Below are 18773 nucleotides of genomic sequence, written 5' to 3'. Positions count from 1 at the left end.
TAAGTAAGACTTTTAATTGAAAAACTTGAACATATTTAAAATATACTTTCATAAGAATTGGAAAAAAAATGAGGCAATATTTCATTTTTGCCTTTAATTATAATTATCCAGTTTTTATTTGACTTATGTAAATTCATTCCTATTTTTTTTCCAAAGAATATTGTTAATTTTTACCTCAATAGTTTTAAAAAACTGAATTTTCAAAAAACTTAATTATCCCATAAAAATCATTAGTTAAAATTTAAAATTTCAAAGAAATTTTATTTATAATTATTTTTTAGACGAATTTTTATTTTTCGAATTAACTTTTGACAGAATTACTTTTTAAACAAATTTTTACTTAACAGAATTCTTATATGTATCGAATTTTTATTTGTCCGAAATTGAAAATGTCCGAACAAATAATCGACAGAAAGATTTAGGCGCGATTTTTAAAATCCACCAATCAAAAGTTGTCAAAAAAAAATCGTGATTGGTGGACTTTAAAATTCGCGCCGAAATCTTTGTGTCGATTGTTTTTTCGGCCATTTGCAATTTCGGACAAATGAAAATTCGGCATTTTAAGAATTCTATCAAATAAAAATTCGGTTAATTAAAAATTGTTTTAAAAAAGAAATTCTGACAAATGTTAATTCGAAAAATGAAAATTCGTCTAACAGCCCCACAAAAAAAAGTGTCGTATACTTTTGACCGGAATGCCCTAACCCTATGTATTTTGACGCGCTGAACACGAATCCGAAGTCCATTTTGCTCCATCACGTCAGGATTTTTTTCTAAACTCAAAAAACATGTCGGATTTTGAGAAGTAGGCGATTTTTTTAAAAATTGATGTATTAACTTCAAACTTGGTATATGGGGGTTTTTGTGTCGCTGATTACGAATCTGAAGTTAGATTTTAAAATCCAAAATGTCGGATCCAATATGGCGGACGAATTTAGAAAAATTTTTAAGATTTACTTCAAACTTAGTATCTAGGGGTTTTTTGGGTAGCAGATTACGAATCTGATGTCAGATTTCAAAAATTCAAAATGGCATATCCAACATGGACTTCTATCGCCCATATTAGATACGCCATTTTCAATATTTGAAAACTGACATCAGATTCGTAATCAGCGACCCAAAAAAACCCCCAGATACACTATTGCATATTAATTTTTAAAAAATTTCGTAAAATAATGTCCCCCTATACCAAAAAAAATTCAAGCGGTAGTTCCCCCCCATAAATCTGCTTTTGGGGAAAAACAAAACATACGTGTCAAATTGTTTTCAAAAAACTACAAAACTGCCAAGTTTCAGAAAAAACGGCGTACAGCTCTTCCCTAGTGTTACTTGTCAGCAACTTAGAAGACCTGTAGATACCAAATTTCGTAATAATCTGACAATTTTTTAAAAATAATTCCTTAATATTGAATCAGACATATTTAATTTCGAAAATCTGACGTCAAATTCGTAATTAGCGACTCAAAAAACCCCTAGATACCAAGTTTTAAGTAAATAAATTAATTTTTTAAAAAATCGCCTATCTCTCAAAATCCGACATGTTTTTTGAGGTTAGAAAAAAATCCTGACGTGATGGAGCAAAACGGAATTCGGATTCGTATTCAGTGCATCAAAATACATAGGGATAGGGTATTCCGGTCAAAAGTATCTGACACTTTTTTTTTTGTGGGGCTGTGTAATTATACACTGAGAAAAAAGGTTTGAGCTGACAACCAAATATTTCATTCAATATATGTGCAACTAAAATTTTTTGGTTGACACAACTAAACTTTAGTTGACAACAACCAAAGTTTGTTTCAGACGACTAAATAAGAAAATGAAAAAGAATTTGGTAGTCTCAACCAAACCTTGGTTGATGTCAACTAAAGTTTAGTTGTGTCAACCAAAAAATTTTAGTTGCACATATATTAAATGAAATATTTGGTTGTCAGCTCAAACCTTTTTTCTCAGTGTATATGTAATAAAATTTTTAAGGGTCTATAAATTTTCATTGACGATGGCCTTGCTCAAAAGGACTGCGAAGAAGGTAAATCACAAACAAACCCAATGTATTGTTTTGTTAATCATGCAATCATCTATCCTATTTAAAGAAATGATGCAACATTCCTAAAATTTTTAAAGAAACATGCATTTTTTGGATTTGTTATAACAATTGGTCAAAACTTATTTTTTATTTACAGCCCCCTACTTATAATAGAAAAAAAAGTGTTGAATATACTTTATTATTGGAGGCTCTTTTATTTTAATTTCTACACTATATTCAAAAATTGTACAACTGACTATTCTATCAAATTTTGTTTGAAGCATTGTTTCGGACAACTTTCTGTAATTACATGTGCAAAGTCTCCCTTGTTAAAAACTATTTGATAATACTCGAATAAATTTCTATAATTTTTCTATAATCGAAAAATATTTGAAATATAAAGGGACACTGTGCTTATGATATTCCTATATGTTTCTAAAGCCTATATTGAAAATGCAATAACTCTATCTAATTATAATTCTCAAAATATTCTGATTAAATAGCTAGGTCTATGTCTCTAGCTATATTGTAGTTTGAATATATATACCTGGCTTAGGCTTCTAAAGCTACTTGTACTGGCACTGCGAGCCTGTAAACACACCAATCGCCACACAATTTCGAAAGTAGAATAATTGATTCTAGTAAAAACTATCAATTATCGACTAATGTTTTACTATAAGAATTATATTTTTTTTTATTGGTAAACGATTTTTGTACTAATTCAAACTACTTTTATTGTTTCGACTATAATTATTATTAATTCTTATATAACCTTATGTCGTGTGAATATAGAACAATGTGCTATAGACATCGAACTCACGTCAATTCTTAGATAGAATCATTGTTTTACAAGTTTCTTATAGGTTGTTTATACTTAAGAATTTTTAAGTCCATAATGTTAATAGTATATAACTTACTAATGATTTTCTTTAACTATATCATTCCATTTTTATGAAATAAAATAGTCTTGTTAAAAAATAAAATACCCAAAATTAAATTACAACATTCTGTGTTCTAACATTTATGACAATAGAATGTCGTTTCAATTGAATCATTAATTAAAAGGTAATCAATTTAAGAGCAGGAAATCTGGTACAATAATGGACACAGTAATTATTTCGTAATCAAATGAAATACACGTGATCAATCACATTAACGCTGTCCACACGAATTTCAAGTTATCAGATTTCACAATCAAATATGGAGTACACATTCCTTTATTATATATTTTTATTATTACTATTTAATAAATTAATAGTACCGGAATATAAATTTACAAAGGACGATTTATTTTTGTAATTTTATGTTTCAGTAATATAAAAAAGTTTAAGTCAGACAGAGCAAATAGTCAGGCAGCATTTTTAATATACTTGTAATTTTCAGTAGTACAAGGGAATTTTAGTCAGACATGATTTTTTAAAAATGATATGTATTTTGTAAAAAATCCAAATAGGATAATATTTAGAACAATAATTACTACAAAAAATTTTTTATAATTTTTACAAAGAAAAGTATTTTTTTCATAATAAAGTGGCATATCAGTTCATAAATAAGGCATATGGAAAGTCATTTGCAAATCTTGAGAAGACTATATCGATGACAAAACTCGACTATCTTATGAGATAAGAAGATGATATTTGCCAGAGACCTTAATATTCAAGTTTCGAGTACAGTCATTGCATAAAGTTTTATAAAGAATATTAATATAACACTTTCTTTTTACTGTATACATTTGTATATGAATTTTTCATTTTTTAATATGAAAGCGATAAAATTTTTTTTTATAAAAAATTTCTCGACATTGTAAAACTTTACAAAGTCATGAATGTTTTCAGTGTTTTGTTTTGCAAAAGTAGTAAAATCTTGTCATAAAATGCATGATAACGCTAAAGTACAAAATACGTCCAATTCGTGTTTGATATAGATTTTTTGAGGCGTAAATCTATTTTCGTGCAGACAGCGTATAATAGCATGAAATTGTATAAAGAAGAAGAACTTTTCATGCATAAAATCAGGGATTTCATTAATTATTATCAGCTACCTTTGATATATAACATTTTTTTCGTTGTTCAATTTCTGTTAAATTGTCTTTTACCAAAAATGTCATTTTTTACATTTGGAATAAAAAAAAAATGGATAAATTGTGTTATGTGGTTTTAGTAATTTTGCGGATCAAAGTCGAGTATTAATGAGGCATTTCATATGAGAATACGGAGTCATGTCTTGGATTTTTCTTAAAATTCGATAAATTATAGTGATAGTGGTGCTAAATAAGTGTACAAATTTTGAATTTGAAATTTTTAATATTTTTTGAGATATTTACAATAACAAATTTGAGCAATATTTCTTTAAGTTACTTATAACTTTTTTCTTACTAAAAATAGAGAAAAATATTGTAAATGTTTTTCACGCAGAAGACCTTAAACTTTTAGAAAAAATTTATTTTTTTAGAAAATACCTATTAATTTTTAAATAATTTGTTAAAAAAATAAAATTAGTTTATAACTTTTAAACATGTTCTCCCTCATTTAGAAGCGCGAAAAAAATCATGAATATTGTTTAAGTCATAATAAATCGATGGTTAAATTTTTGAGGTGGCATTATTTTTTGTTTTCGAGATATTAATTAATTAACTAACAAAAGTTAATAAAAATGAAATATTTTACGAACAAATAAAATTAGAGTAATCTTAAAAACACCATTAGAATGCTTATCAAAATTCGTATCCAACGAGCCCTATATATGAACTATTTCTGATAAGCGGGTGTTAAATTAATAATTAATAATTAAAATTATTTAAATAATTAATTAATTAATAACATTTGAGAAAATGAAGATAAACCGTCAATTCTTTTTTTGTTTGGAAGATCATCTAATTCTGTGTCAAAATAAGAATATTAAGTATTACCAGGAATCAAAAATTAATAATAAAATTTTATTTAGACAAAGACTGCAAAATACCATGCCGAGTACATAAGCAGCCTCGTCCAACTTGTGTCGTGGGGTACTGAAACGATTTCCAATAATTATCTGTTAATAATTAAGATTTGTTAAAAATGCTATTTACACTGGTTTTATTTAACACAGAATTAGATGATCTTCCAAACAAAAAAAGAACTGACGGTTAATCTTCATTTTCTCAAATGTTATTAATTAATGAATTAATTATTTAAATAATTTTAATTATTAATTATTAATTTAACACCCGTTTATCAGAAATAGTTCATATACGGCTCGTTGGATGCAGATTGTGATAAGCATTCTAATGGTGTTTTTAAAATTACTCTAATTTTATTTATTCGTAAAATATTTCATTTTTTATTAACTTTTGTTAGTTAATTAATTAATATCTCGAAAACAAAAAATAATGACATCTTAAAAATTTAACCATCGACTTAGTATGACTTAAACTATATTCATGATTTTTTTCGCGCATCTAAATGAGGAAGAACATGTTTAAAAGTTATAAACAAATTTTATTTTTTAAACAAATTGTTTAAAAATTAATATTTTTTTAAAAAATAATTTTTTTCTAAAAGTTTATGGTCTTCTGCGTAAAAATCAATTACAACATTTTTCTCTATTTTAAGTAGGAAAAAAGTTATAAGTAAATTAAAAAAATATTTCTCAAATTTGTTATTGTAAATATCTTAAAAAATATTAAAAATTTCAAATTCAAAATTTGTACACTTATTTAGCATCACTATCACTATAATTTACCGAATTTTAAGAAAAATCGGAGACATGACCCCGTATTCTCATATGAAATGCCTCTAATGTTATTAGAAGATGTTTGGTTTGGTATATAAAAAGACTGTATTTTCTGCAGTTATATTTTAATTGTTTTACATTAGGTTCACACGCAAATAATTGCAATATTTTTTCTTCATAATTACGTATACTTTAATATTTGCATAAAATACTTAAATATATTTGACGAATAATAATTTTAAAGTTACCTAAATTAATGAACAATATTTATGCAGGTTTTATGCTGTGCAGTGAAGAATATTTTAGGAGTCAAATTTTTTTTTATATTTATTGCCTTGAAAAAAATGTCAGATATTAAAAATTTACCTTGCTTCTATTTCTAGGAGTATATTCTTCTTTGCTTGGCTTCCTTCTTTTGTCCTTAAGGATCATCCTAGCAGCTGCGAAAGCCATCTTGATTTTAAGTCCGTAACACTTCCGGATTAACAGCAACAACGACAACAATAACAAAAAACGATAATTGGTATCAATTTTTCGCTGTCCGATTGATAACTTGAATTATGAACTAATATTTCTTAGCCTTGAATCTAATTTTATATTGTTATTAAAAGTATATTTTCTGTAGAAATTCGCGGGAATAGGAAGAAGAGTTTTTTTTTTTAGCTAAACTCTATTATCACTCGGTCACTAATTTTACGAGAAAAATTTGAACACTATCGATTATGTTTGAGAATGACACAGCCAGGGGTTACTATATTGGATTGACTAACTAAATTCATCCTTGAATTGACAGTATGATCGTTTATATGGATTACCGATTTATCCTTACTGATTTACAATAATTACTGTGAAATTTAGTTTTATTGAATCTATCTCTCGTCTGCTCTATATTTGATGATTTTATTTCGTCCACTTGATGCATTTGTCACTCCAGAGATATTATTCGGATAACCCACATACTATTCAATTGGTATTATTATTGACTACTTTATTGCATCGGCTACACTGCAGGAGAATGAAATTTCTGTGGCTGAGTCTTCATGATGGTCTGTGTAATTGACGACTATTGGGATATGGCCATGGATCTATAATAAAAATGCATTTTGTTTACGATTTTTTTCTTATCTTATTATTACTCTGATTCCAGGCAATATATTTTCTTTTTTTTTTTTGTTTAATATATTTTCTTTTCAATTGAGAATTTGTTTTATGCAAAAAGTAAAACATGAACAGATTTTAAATACAAGATTTAACTCGATCAAGTGGAAAAAGGCGAATATTACTTGTTTAATAAAATATAACACTTTTTTCTTGTAGCTTGAAAATGATTTATAGACAAAAGAAATTCGCGACTGGCTGGAGTCCAAATCACAGCATATCCCTTCAATTGTAAGAAAAGTAAAAATCTATTTCATAAAAATTCTACTTTTATATTGAAATTCAAATCAGCCAATTAAATTTTTTTTATAAGCAATCGTATTTTTATAAAAAAAAAAAGAAAAAAGATATTCTAATTTAAATATAAATAAAGATAATTTTAATATATGAAAATACTTGATTAAAACCTAAAATAAATTTAAATCATATTTGGTTCAAAAATATCTCTTTCTCTATCTGAGTTAAAATAACTTTACTTGTAAAGAATTTTGAAAAAAAATTATAAGAAAAATTTACTTCTCATTATTTGAAAAAAGTTATATGAGAGTTGCGCAATCTATTGAGAATATATTATCATTTTTTTTTTATGAAAAATAAAAATGGTTCAGTGAAAAGTTTTGATTAGACTGCAATGCCCTGATCAAGTTGAGTTCAATTTGGGACAAAAAAATATAGCTGAAAAAACTTTGACGCTTATCTGTACAAGTTTCTATGGTATCGTTATATCGCATCCATTCAATGGAGACTGACTTTTTTTTTTTAGTCAAAATGAATGATGAATGGAAAATTTAAATTGCAACTCAAAATGCTAAGCAAACACAAATAAAGAATAGAAAAATTACCGGAATCCAGTATAGAAATAACAAAAAATAAAAATACGCCAATATAAAATAAGTTAATTTTTCTGGTTATTAAATAATTGTGATTTAAAAAAAATTTAATTTACATATCCTTTTAAAGAAAATGAAACTTTTATATACTGGAGAAAACAGAGAAATAAAGTAAAGTTAAGTGTCTGCGATAATATATAGATAAATATTCATGGATTAGCGAGTAGAGGTTTTAAGCAGTAAGTGCAGAGCTTTGTTGCATGAAAATTATTCCCTAAACCGAACTACCTTCATGTTTAATTGCAAAACTTTTAAAAGCAACTTTATGTCTCCTTGAAAAATGTGAATGAAAGAAATGATAAAATAAATATAATTCTCTTTGATTAATAATTCCCATCAACTTTTTATTTCAATTATATTGAAAAATAGAAAAAGTTAAAAAGAAAAACGTAAATGAATATATTTTTTATAAAATTAATTTTTTCTTATAAGCGATCATGTTACAACTATTTTTTACACTTGTTCTTTTATCTCAATAAATATTAATTATAATGAAAGGTGGTATAACATTTTTAATAGGATCTTTATAAAGAATTCCTTAATTTGAGAAACAAAAAAAAAGAGATATAGATGGCAGAGCAATTTTTTTTCTTCTTTTTAGACAATAATTCAGCGTTATTAAAAAGTGAATTTCCATTTAATCGAGATGAAATTGCACTCGACCTGTTTTCATTCCATCAAAATTTTCTCGTTCAATTCCAAACTTTGCTATGTCTCGTAATAATGAGGCGCATAAAACCACAACTGATAGAGTTTAATTTAATTCCAAAGTGATAATTCGATCTACTTAATTGAAGGTACAAAGTTCCATGTTAGAAAAATTTCACTGAAAACCAATTATCGGCAATTATTAATAAAGATTTTTAAATATTTAATTTTAATTATTATTTTTTTTATTATTAAAAAAAATATTAGAGTACTTTTATGACATCATGCTTCTTTTTACTCTTTTCTTCCTTTCAAGTGTAATTTAGAAAACTATCTCAAGTGCAATTAATGATAAGTGAATTTTCAATTATTTTTTTTTATAGAAACTAAAAAGAGTAAGAAAAGGTATGATATTGAAAGAACATTCGTAAATCGGGATTTAATCAGATTAAAAAGTATGACTTGAAATATGTTCTTATTTTTGTAAGAAGCTTATAAGAAGTCCCTTCTTTGAAAATGAACTTCTATTCGGACTTAATTTTATGTGATCTCCTTTTGAGAACGGAAGTGGAATTAAACTATCAGTTCAAGTCGCGCAAGAGGAAACTAGGTATGTGAATATATATATAGAACCAAATACCACCGGCAATTCGAAACTTGCAACATTCATCGAGTCGAACTGCAATTAAAGATTTCTAGAGAGCTAAGAAGTTTAAAAATTGATACTTGCTTATATATAAAGCACTTCCAAAGACTTAAGTTGAATTAAACAGACTTAACTGTTTCCTTGATTGTAAAATGAATCATTGATTCTAAATTGTTGCTAACTGTTTGTTTTCACTTGAAATTAGATTCAATAGAGAAAAATACGATCAAATAATTTTCTGTTTCAACTTAATTTTCATTATTAGATATTATTTAAATTAATAAATTTGGGTCGTGTTCTGTTTTTGCAATATATTTTATTTGCACATATTGTTGTTAGTTATATGGCATAAGGGATCAGATCGTCATGAGAGCTTATGGCTTTTGCAACGACATGCACAGAAATGGAGTCAGTAGGTAGCAATGGCGCAGAAAGCTGTTTAGGTTAACAGCCCCTTGTCACGCACCAACAACCATCGTGAGGTAAGCACTAGCTGATAAAATTGAGCCTCCTGCTACTAATATTCACATGCACACTTGTGAACACAATTTTTAGACCCTTTTAAAACGAGCTACACTTTCCATAAATCATTAAATTTCAAAAATTAACTGAAATTGTAAAAATGTAAAAAATATTTATAATTGAAAATATAACATGTTGGAGATACAACGATATTTAAAAATATTTAAGGTTTTAAGTAAAATTCAGGTGGAAAGGGAAAACTAGGTACTTGAGGTACCTGAGTGCAATTCCGGATTGAAGGATTTTGTCAGTCGTGCTATTATAGTACTGCGGATAGTATTGAAATTTGTACGGCTCACTTAAAGAATTCAGTAAAGAATCTACATTAAAATCAATTCTATGTTTGTCAAATTAACATTATAATTGTTCAATAAAGTCTTAATTTATCTGTTACAATTTCCTATCTTTCATCTTATACGTGTTTTACTTCCAAATAACCTATTCAGTTTCAACATAACAAATAATTGTCAAAAACATGTTAAACAGAAATTGTTTAATTTTTGTAATTTTATATCTAATCTAATAAGTCTACTTTTCGTGAATTATTTAAATATTTTATTTTATATGTAAATGGAAGATATGTTAGTAGAAAACTAATTTTCCTTTGCGGAAGTACTTTACTGATTAATTTCTCTGTATAGTATATCTATACGCGAGCTTCTATGACGCCGACGCGACGGGACGTTCATGATTAGCAAAGTTTTTGGAGTCCTAAAACTCGACATTTTCCTTAAATGAATATGACACTATATAATTAATATAGTTAAATTTCACAATAACGAGATCTAACTACAAACTCAAGGGGAATTCCTAATTTTTTGGATTTGTGTAAAAAGTTTCAATTATTTCGATCGTGTGTAAATATAAATTAAAATAAATATTTCCCTCACATTTAGTACATTCCATTTGCTTCTCTATTTCTAGTCTCTTTGTCCTTTTTGCGATCATTTATGCCTCTGGAGTCAACGATTGGAAATAACGAGTTTGCCTCGTTAACAGTCCGTACAGCAATCGTGTAAATTTACTGATACCTTGTTTCTGGTGCAATCGGAAATGAACTTTCGAATGACACTGATTTTTGTTCCTGTATTATATCCCACATCAAAAATCAGTTTAGAAATACTAAGGAAGATAAAATTGAAATGAAAACAATTAATTGGTTCAAAATAAGAAATAAATTTTGATAAATCCATTTAAAATATTTATGTAATTGAAATGAAGCAATTATTAGGTCATAGCAAAGTTTCCCGTAAAACTCAACGAACCGACAATATTCACACCCTGTCTTCTCTTTAAAGGTATATAATTAGGTTTTAAACGCTTCTTCATCGCATCATATAAGCAAACATTAAAACTATCTCTGTAAACACTCTTTTCACACTAAATATCACAGTAAATAATGAAGAAAAATGTTCTTTAATTGTTCATTTTAAAGACTTGAAAAACTTTTTATCTGACTAAAAGTAAAGTGATGTAAAGTTATTCAAAGAAATATTTTTATAAGAACAGATGGTTCTACTTTGAAAATCCCGCTTTCGTGAATTTCTCTATCTTTGTTAGACTCATCAGAAACAGTATTGATCACAACGTTGCGCCCTCTTTTACCTACTTCTTCCTCCATCCTCCGTTCTACATTCTTCATCCTACTCCTTCCTACTCGATTTAAATTTGCAGACTTTGGCTTTCAGAAAAGAAGATTAAGTACTGTCTTTTCCTATACCCAAAAATTTACGTTAACAATTTTTGTTCCCCCATCACATTTTCATCATTATCAAATTAGACTTTTCTATCCTGATAAGAATTTTACTGTACACTATAAAAATAGCTAAAATATTTCTAAAAGTAGTTATTAAGAAAATATATAAAAAATGACATGATTGGAAACAGTATGAGAAAGATTTTTTCTCCCATTCATTGAAAATAGTGAGAAAGTTTTCATTGCCAAAGGCTTTAAAACATCAAAACAAGTGAGCTTCAAACGGCTACTACTTTTTTCGCACATTAAGTCTAATCGTTGTTAAAGTTTCGACAAATTAGAACACTCTGATGGTTAGAAAATTAGTTTTCTCCTTTGCTTATTCTTCTTCTTCAATAAACTTTAATCGTCTAAATTCATAAATCACCACTGTCATTATCACATATAGTTTAAAAGTTAATCAATCTAGTTTTTGAAAATTAATTGACCTATTTCTTAAAAATTCCAAATGATATTTTTCATGTAAAATTATTAATCTTTGAAAGGATTTTCATTCTTAAAAAGATGATTCAATTCATGTCCTATTAGGATAATCAGCAAATTAATATTATAGAAAGACTGTGCATAAAACAATTTCACGAGTGATAACATAGTGTCGAGTAATTTATAGTGCCTAGAGGGCTCAGAATTTGATGGGTTTTTGGAAGAATGAGAGGGAGGTTGTTTGGATCAGAGCCAGGCATGTTGCTAATCCTAGGATATGTGGAGTTGTATTACATCCTGGTGGAAACATATATAAGTTTAGAAATATCCATCTACATTCCGAACAGTACATTTCCTAAAGGTCGTCTAATTACAACAGATATGTGCCAAGTATTTAGATTATTTTTCAAAGTTATCTAATCAATTTTTACCTCATCCATTAAGTATTTCTATAATTTACAATTATATAGAAACTATTCAAAAGAACAAGAACATCAATAAAATATGAAGGTTACTATAAGAGTTTGTAAGAAAGTTTATAATATAAACTTATAAATAAATAGCGCAAAGAAAGTTGATATAATTTTTTTTTTTTTTTTTTGTTGGAAAAATGTAAATCCAAGGGTTAATGTACTTGCTGATACGGTTTGCATATGGGATTGGTTAGGGTGTGTGCCAGTATACCATGTCCTACTTAAGATATTGAACTGTACGAGGAAACAGAGTACTCAATTTCTCGTATGTCTCGTCATTGTATAAACAACAACGTGAGCTCGTCAAAATGCACACAAGTACATTGTGCAGCAAATCTATGTCTGCAAAGTTTCATTTCATTCGCACGCTTAAAGAACCCTCTTCCAAATGACAGGAATTTGCAAGCGTTACTGGATTACCACTGAAACTCGAAAACAGGTGCAACCTACTTTAAATTATATCCACATAACAATAAACTTACTCATTTATCATTATTTCCAATTTCTATTTTTGCTCACAAATTTTCTTCAAAAAAAAAAAGAAAATATTACTGTTATTGGTGATTTAATAGGTTTATTTAAAAATCGATTGTGCGAAATTATGTGCGAAAGGAAGATCTGGTAGTTAAAGTACAGAAATGAAGTCAAGGTAACTTTGCAAATACATTTATAGTTGTTTATTGAATGTAAATTTAATTTAATTAATTTTTCATTTAGAAAAAAATATTTTTGCAAAACAATATGCAAAAGAAACTCATGAGGATGAAAAAAAATTTATTTCCCTCAAATATTTTTGGTAAAAAAAAAATATATTGGAAGATATTTGTGACCTCTTTCATTATGGTGAGAGTTTAGGTTTCTTATATATATATGATCAGGAAGAAAGTTCCCTTTTACGGCTTAATAATTTTATCCAGAATCGCTTTTCTCTACTTTTGGATTGTCTCTATAGAAATTGGGAATTCCACTCGATGAAATACGACTCGAAGATATTTTTCGCTCATAGCATTCGTCATCGAACGGAGAGTAAAGTTGAACCAGGGCCAAATGCGGGTTACAAAGAAACATTCGAGTAGTAGTGCACACAATAAACTTTCAAAATGCCCGTCTTCACAAAGAAAATACAATTCAAGAGTGACTTACAGTTATGTGGTTACGCACACTATCGTCAATATTTTATTATAATCAAAAAAATTTCTACATCTCAATGCAAAACCAAAATTTTCCCTCAGGAAATGAACTCTTATTTGATGGAAGAGAATTTTTGGATAGGATTCGATTTTAGCATAAAAAAAAGTTGGAGCAATTGTTAAGAAAAGTGTCAAGTTGAACTTTTTAAATATATATATGTATATACATTTCAATGGGCACACAATATTCAGAAAGTATGTGCAGTTATCCTTTAAAAAGTTTTTCCGAATGAAAGGTTTTGATTTTCTCACAAAGTCGATGCAAAATAAACTTTAAAGATTGACATTTTTGATTACTTAAATTTTTTTATACATTTAAATTGCATGAAGAAAAAAATTAAAAAGTATAAAAGCAAAGTGAATACATTTATTAAAGATTCAGCTCTATGGCTGGTCAATTATCTCGCTCAATTTTACCAGATGTACGTCTTGAATATCAAAAAACCTTACGGACTTACGTGTATCATTATAATACTCTAATAGAAATTTCCCCAAGTTTTCAAATTATTACAGCGTTAACATTTTTAAACGGGGCTTTAATTTAATTCTTATATTGCAAATGTTTCAATTTCAAAAAAGGTTGCTCGACATTTTGTTTTCAAACATTTTTAAAAATTTTTAAGTTTGGGTTTTTTTTCTTTCATATAAAATTTTATTTCATTTTTCTTTTTTTGAAATCTTTTACTTAATATTCGAGGAAACACTTGAAAACCCTAACATGGCAAAGGACACTTGACCGAGTCATTATATCACGAATTAGTGGTGTGCAATTCATTTTTCTGAAAAAGAACTGCTTGTCACTCATAGAGTGTTGCCCTTGTCACGTGCTTGAATTCGTAAAAAATTTTTTCATAAATTACACAATAGAATCAAATTTTCTACTTAAACTTTAAAAATTCTGGTTTTTTTTTTGTTTTTACTAAGTGAGAGTTATCTAAAATACATGTCAAGGATAAGATTTTGTTCCAATTCAAAAAAGGTCATTTTTTTAGGTAAATTATATAATAAGTTTAAATTTATTTTTTTTGATAAATGAAATTGAAATTAAATTTTTTTATTTTTTAAAAAATTTATATCTATTACTTTTTCTTAAATTATAATTAAATTTTTGAAACATAAAAGAAGGGAATGTAATTTTAAATTTACAGCTATAAAAGTTGTTTCTCAATTCAGAGATAAAAGGTAGGAATTAATGTACGAATCATAATTTTTGATTTTTAAAAAATTAAAAATTACATTAAACTGGATGCTAAATAGAAACATTAATTGCCTGTTATCAGAGTATACACATAAAGGTGTGCGATATAATTAATAGGAAGGAAAATAATTTTTTTTTTTACACATCTACCACTTTTTTTCAAGTACCAATCTTCTAATTTAAAAGATTTACCACAAAATAAAAACAGTAGTCATACTAGATTATTTATTTATATTTCGCAGTTTTAAAAAAAAGTACAGAGCTTTTCCAATAAATATTTTCGCTTTTCTAGGTAAATATTTTATTACATTTCGTATGGAAAATTATTATCCTAACACATTTATATTCTGTTTATCACTGAGCGTGAGTTGCACGTGCCACATATTTTCGCTCTCAAAGGAAGAGTGAGACTGACCTTCCGTAACGCACGCGATTCTCGATCGGTTTCAAAGAAGCAATGAAAACAAATATTCAATAAAGTGCAATAAAAAAATTTTACAAAAAAATTATCTCATTTATATTTTTTCTGTTGAATTTTTTTTACAACTTTTAATGTAAAAAAAAAATTAACTTTTATATCTTTATTTTCAAAAAAATGTTTGTACTTTGAATCATGAAAAAAATTCTCCCAATTTTTGAATGACAATTAGTTATTGTAATAATTTAAAAAAATTTCTTAATAATTTTTCACCACTCTTATAACAATTTCAGTTTTATATTTTTTTTTCAAAATTACTCTAAAACGAGTTTACTCGAAAACGCAGAAAGTTGTCAAAATTTACAATTTCTGTAGAATTTCGCCCTGCAACCGCCATTTTTGGTTTGAATCACAGAAATCCATTGTGCGCTCTTCAGATGGTAGTAAGAAAAAAAAAATAAAAATTTTGAAAATTATGCAAAACATGTTGCATGTCACTCCGAAAAATATTGAAAATTGAAAGGCACTTGAAAATGTGGCACGAGTGTTTGACAAGTAAAATGAAATATAGAATTAAAAATACGAACTTACGTGTTGGGCGATGGGCAGATGGGCCGTGACTAACACCCCTGGTGCAAGCACTTACCCCTCTCACTAACCCCCTCGTACCACAATTGCAACAGCACAGCGCAAGTCCAAGTTCTTTCCCCGTTGCTACACAAGGGTCCTTATCCACAAGTGTAAATCGGAAACTCACGTATTTTCAATATTTATATATTATACTTTACGTTAATTATTAAGTTAATTTTTTGACAATTTCACCCTTATTTTATCTTTATAAATAAACAGTAAAAAAATTGATGATAAAATTATTGAAATTCAAAATATTAAATCATTTATTTATTTTTTTATATATGTATACATATTTATTTACATATGATCACTTAAAAGGTTTCTTTTATTGAAAGGTATTATAATGAGAAGTGCTTTTCATCCCTTAATTAATTCATATCGTCGGATTAATGAATTAAATATTTTTAATTCTAAAATTATACATTTCGCTTACTTTTGCAATGTTTAATTAACAAATCTTAAAAATGATATTAAAACAAATGCACTACATTTGTTTATTTGTCTTATAAGTAATTAACCTTTAACCTAAAAATATCATCGTTAACCTTAAGAACTCATTGATGATAATTTTATAAAAATTGTGATAAATACATATTACAATGATAGAAACGGGAAAAGATTGTAATGTCGTCAGCAATAAATATATAATTTTTAATTAAAAAATTAATTTTTTAAATTGTTTATCAAAATTTTTTTTAGTTATTACAAAAAACTATTCCTTCGAGTTCCTTTCCTCAATCTTCAACCAAAACCCACCTTGAGGTAATAAAAGAAAACAATTTTTTTTAAACATTATTGGTACAGATGTTTTGCAACAAGGTTTAAAATTTAAACATGCCAAAAGATGAAATAACACAATTTTAATCTCCATTAGAGCAAAACGATTTCCGATACAAATTCGCGGTCCTACACCAAATGGAAAAAAAGTTGCTGCATTGACTCTCTTCTCGTTCAAAAATCTCTCTGGATCGAATTTTTCTGGATTTTCAAAATATTGAGGATCACGATGAATAGCAAACATAGGAAACGAAATTGACATTCCTGGATATACTATGATTGGTTCTTTTTCAGATGATATTGGAGGAAGTTGAAATTTGCGGTTGCATATTCTTTCAACCTGTCCGATTGGATAAAGTCTCAAAATTTCATTAACTACCGCATTCATATATGGCATATTCATTATGTCCTGATATGTTGGTTGTCCTTGGGAATTTTCTAAAATATCATCAATATCTTGTTGCAATTTTTTTTGCACATTTGGATTGACAGCTATTTCATGAAGAGCAAATGATAAGGTTGAAGAAATAGCATCTAAACCACCAACGAAGAAAAGTACAACATTAGCAACAATTTCTTCAAGACTCAATTTTCGATTTTCATTATTCTTATCTTGAAATTCCATCATCCATTGAAGAAAATCTTGTCGATTGATCCCCTTTTCTCTTCTGATTGTAATATTTGAATTTATTACATCGGTAAAAAAACGATTTACTTTTGAATTAAAAATCGTTATTCGAAAAAGTTTAGATATCATTTTAAAATTTCGAATGAGAAGAAATTTAAGTGAAAGTATACCATCAAAATTTGTTGCTTCTCGACCAATGACATATAAATTATTTTTCGGATCCTTCATTGAGTCAATATTTACACCAAAGGCACATGTTGAAATCACATCTGCACTAACTCTCGTAAAGACATCTTTAAGATTCACCATGTAATCTAAATCCTTGGATTTTTCAATTAATGACTTTGTAAAATTTTGTGCACAATTTGTTGTTAAATTAAACATCATTTTCATTTTACTCGATGTAAAAGAAGGACTCAGTATTGTTCTCATTTCTCTCCATTGATCGCCTTTCAATGAAAATAGAGATCTTCCAAAAATAGGATCGATCGATTCATTAGTAAAACCCCGATGATCAGTAAATGATTCAAAATTTTTTATTCCAATTAATTTAATGATTTCTGGATCACGAATCACAATCACTGGTGTTTGAAAATCAAACATACCGAAATATTTCACTTTTGGAAAAGTATTATACAATTTAGTAACGAGTTCAATGTAATTTAATTTTTGTAATATGCAAGGTATTACATTTCCAAAAAACGGTTTCGGTTGTACGTATGGAATATCTAATTCGTCAAAAATATTTTTTTTCTTATTAAAATAATAGAAAATTATTCCAATAAGAAAAATAAGAAAAATAGTTAATAAATCCATGATTTAAAATATGAATAACACTCACTGTTTAGTATTAACTGAATGGATTTAATTATCACAATATGCGTTCCAAGCATTTATGTTTATTCTTTTATAAATATATCTTATCGTTAATGTGACTCTTTAAATTTATCATTTGTTGGTTTAATTTTAAATTTTATTTTAAAACTTTGACAAATGCGAAATATGATAATAATAGGAAAATTAAAAATAAAATTTATTTTCACTAGAAGCTTTCGAAGCTTTTTACAAAAACATTCTGTTGGTATTTAGAAGTGACAATTGATTTCTTCTTTTGTTTAAAAAAAAAAAGAAAAAAAAATTCACTGGTATTGCTTTTGTTTCTCTACCAAGATCGAGGGTATCTAGCTCACGTGATAGAATGAGCCTTTTGTAAAGCATTGGCAACCCTGTCGGAAACTACGATTGACAGTTGTTGGAAGCTACATTGATTGAACTTTTCCTTTTGCTCAGTTTCCCTTCTTCCCCTATTCCTAGCTGAACACTTTCAATGAAGCCGCAACACCATTTTAACGTTAAATATCGTAAAGTAAAAAACAAAAAAATTAATAATCAAATAGTTTGTAAAAAAAAAATTGGGGCGCATGATTATCCCATAAAAATCATTAGTTAAAATTTTCATTTTAAAGAATTTTAATTAGATATAATTATTTTTCGAATTAACATTTGACAGAATTTCTTTTTAAAAAAATTTTTACTTAATAGAATTTTTATGAATCAAATTTTTATTGTACAGAATTCTTAAAAAGCCGAATTTTTATTTCTCCGAAATTGCAAATGGCCAAACAAACAATCGTTTAGAAAAATTTTGGCACGATGTTTAAAATTCACCAATCAAAAGT

The 18773-nt window shown here is 27.2% G+C and overlaps 2 protein-coding genes across 6 annotated transcripts in view; both read right to left on the bottom strand.

Annotated features, from left to right (window-relative positions):
• LOC127279160 (neo-calmodulin-like) overlaps nucleotides 1-18773 on the bottom strand; it is a 74165-nt gene that overhangs the window by 33445 nt on the left and 21947 nt on the right. The window contains exons 1-3 of one of the 5 annotated variants that reach the window (XM_051301356.1): nucleotides 15648-15746; nucleotides 6101-6819; nucleotides 2571-2612 (exon numbers count right to left, since the gene is read on the bottom strand). The exons of 1 other annotated variant lie outside the window; for it this stretch is intronic. In XM_051301356.1, the coding sequence (XP_051157313.1) occupies nucleotides 2571-2612; nucleotides 6101-6187 (129 nt within the window). In that variant the 5' untranslated portion in view covers nucleotides 6188-6819; nucleotides 15648-15746. Of the gene's footprint in view, nucleotides 1-2570; nucleotides 2613-6100; nucleotides 6820-15647; nucleotides 15747-18773 lie in introns of those variants that run through there. 3 more of the 5 variants (XM_051301354.1, XM_051301357.1, XM_051301355.1) reach the window with 3 other exon arrangements.
• On the bottom strand, nucleotides 16039-17935 carry LOC127279159 (cytochrome P450 9e2-like). The gene has a single exon (XM_051301353.1). The coding sequence runs from the start codon at nucleotides 17908-17910 to the stop codon at nucleotides 16402-16404; it is 1509 nt and encodes a 502-aa protein (XP_051157310.1). The 5' UTR covers nucleotides 17911-17935; the 3' UTR covers nucleotides 16039-16401.

Source organism: Leptopilina boulardi, unplaced genomic scaffold (genome assembly GCF_019393585.1).
Source record: "Leptopilina boulardi isolate dan_hultmark-lab unplaced genomic scaffold, ZJU_Lbou_2.1 LbouV2_214, whole genome shotgun sequence".
Lineage (NCBI taxonomy): Eukaryota > Metazoa > Arthropoda > Insecta > Hymenoptera > Figitidae > Leptopilina > Leptopilina boulardi.
The sequence above is the reverse complement of the archived record's forward strand: the minus strand, read 5'-3'. Positions and strand labels throughout refer to the sequence as shown.

Bases quoted from the DNA above. Each gene is read 5' to 3' on its own strand.
- LOC127279159 (XM_051301353.1), bottom strand. From the start codon at position 17,910: ATGGATTTATTAACTATTTTTCTTATTTTTCTTATTGGAATAATTTTC.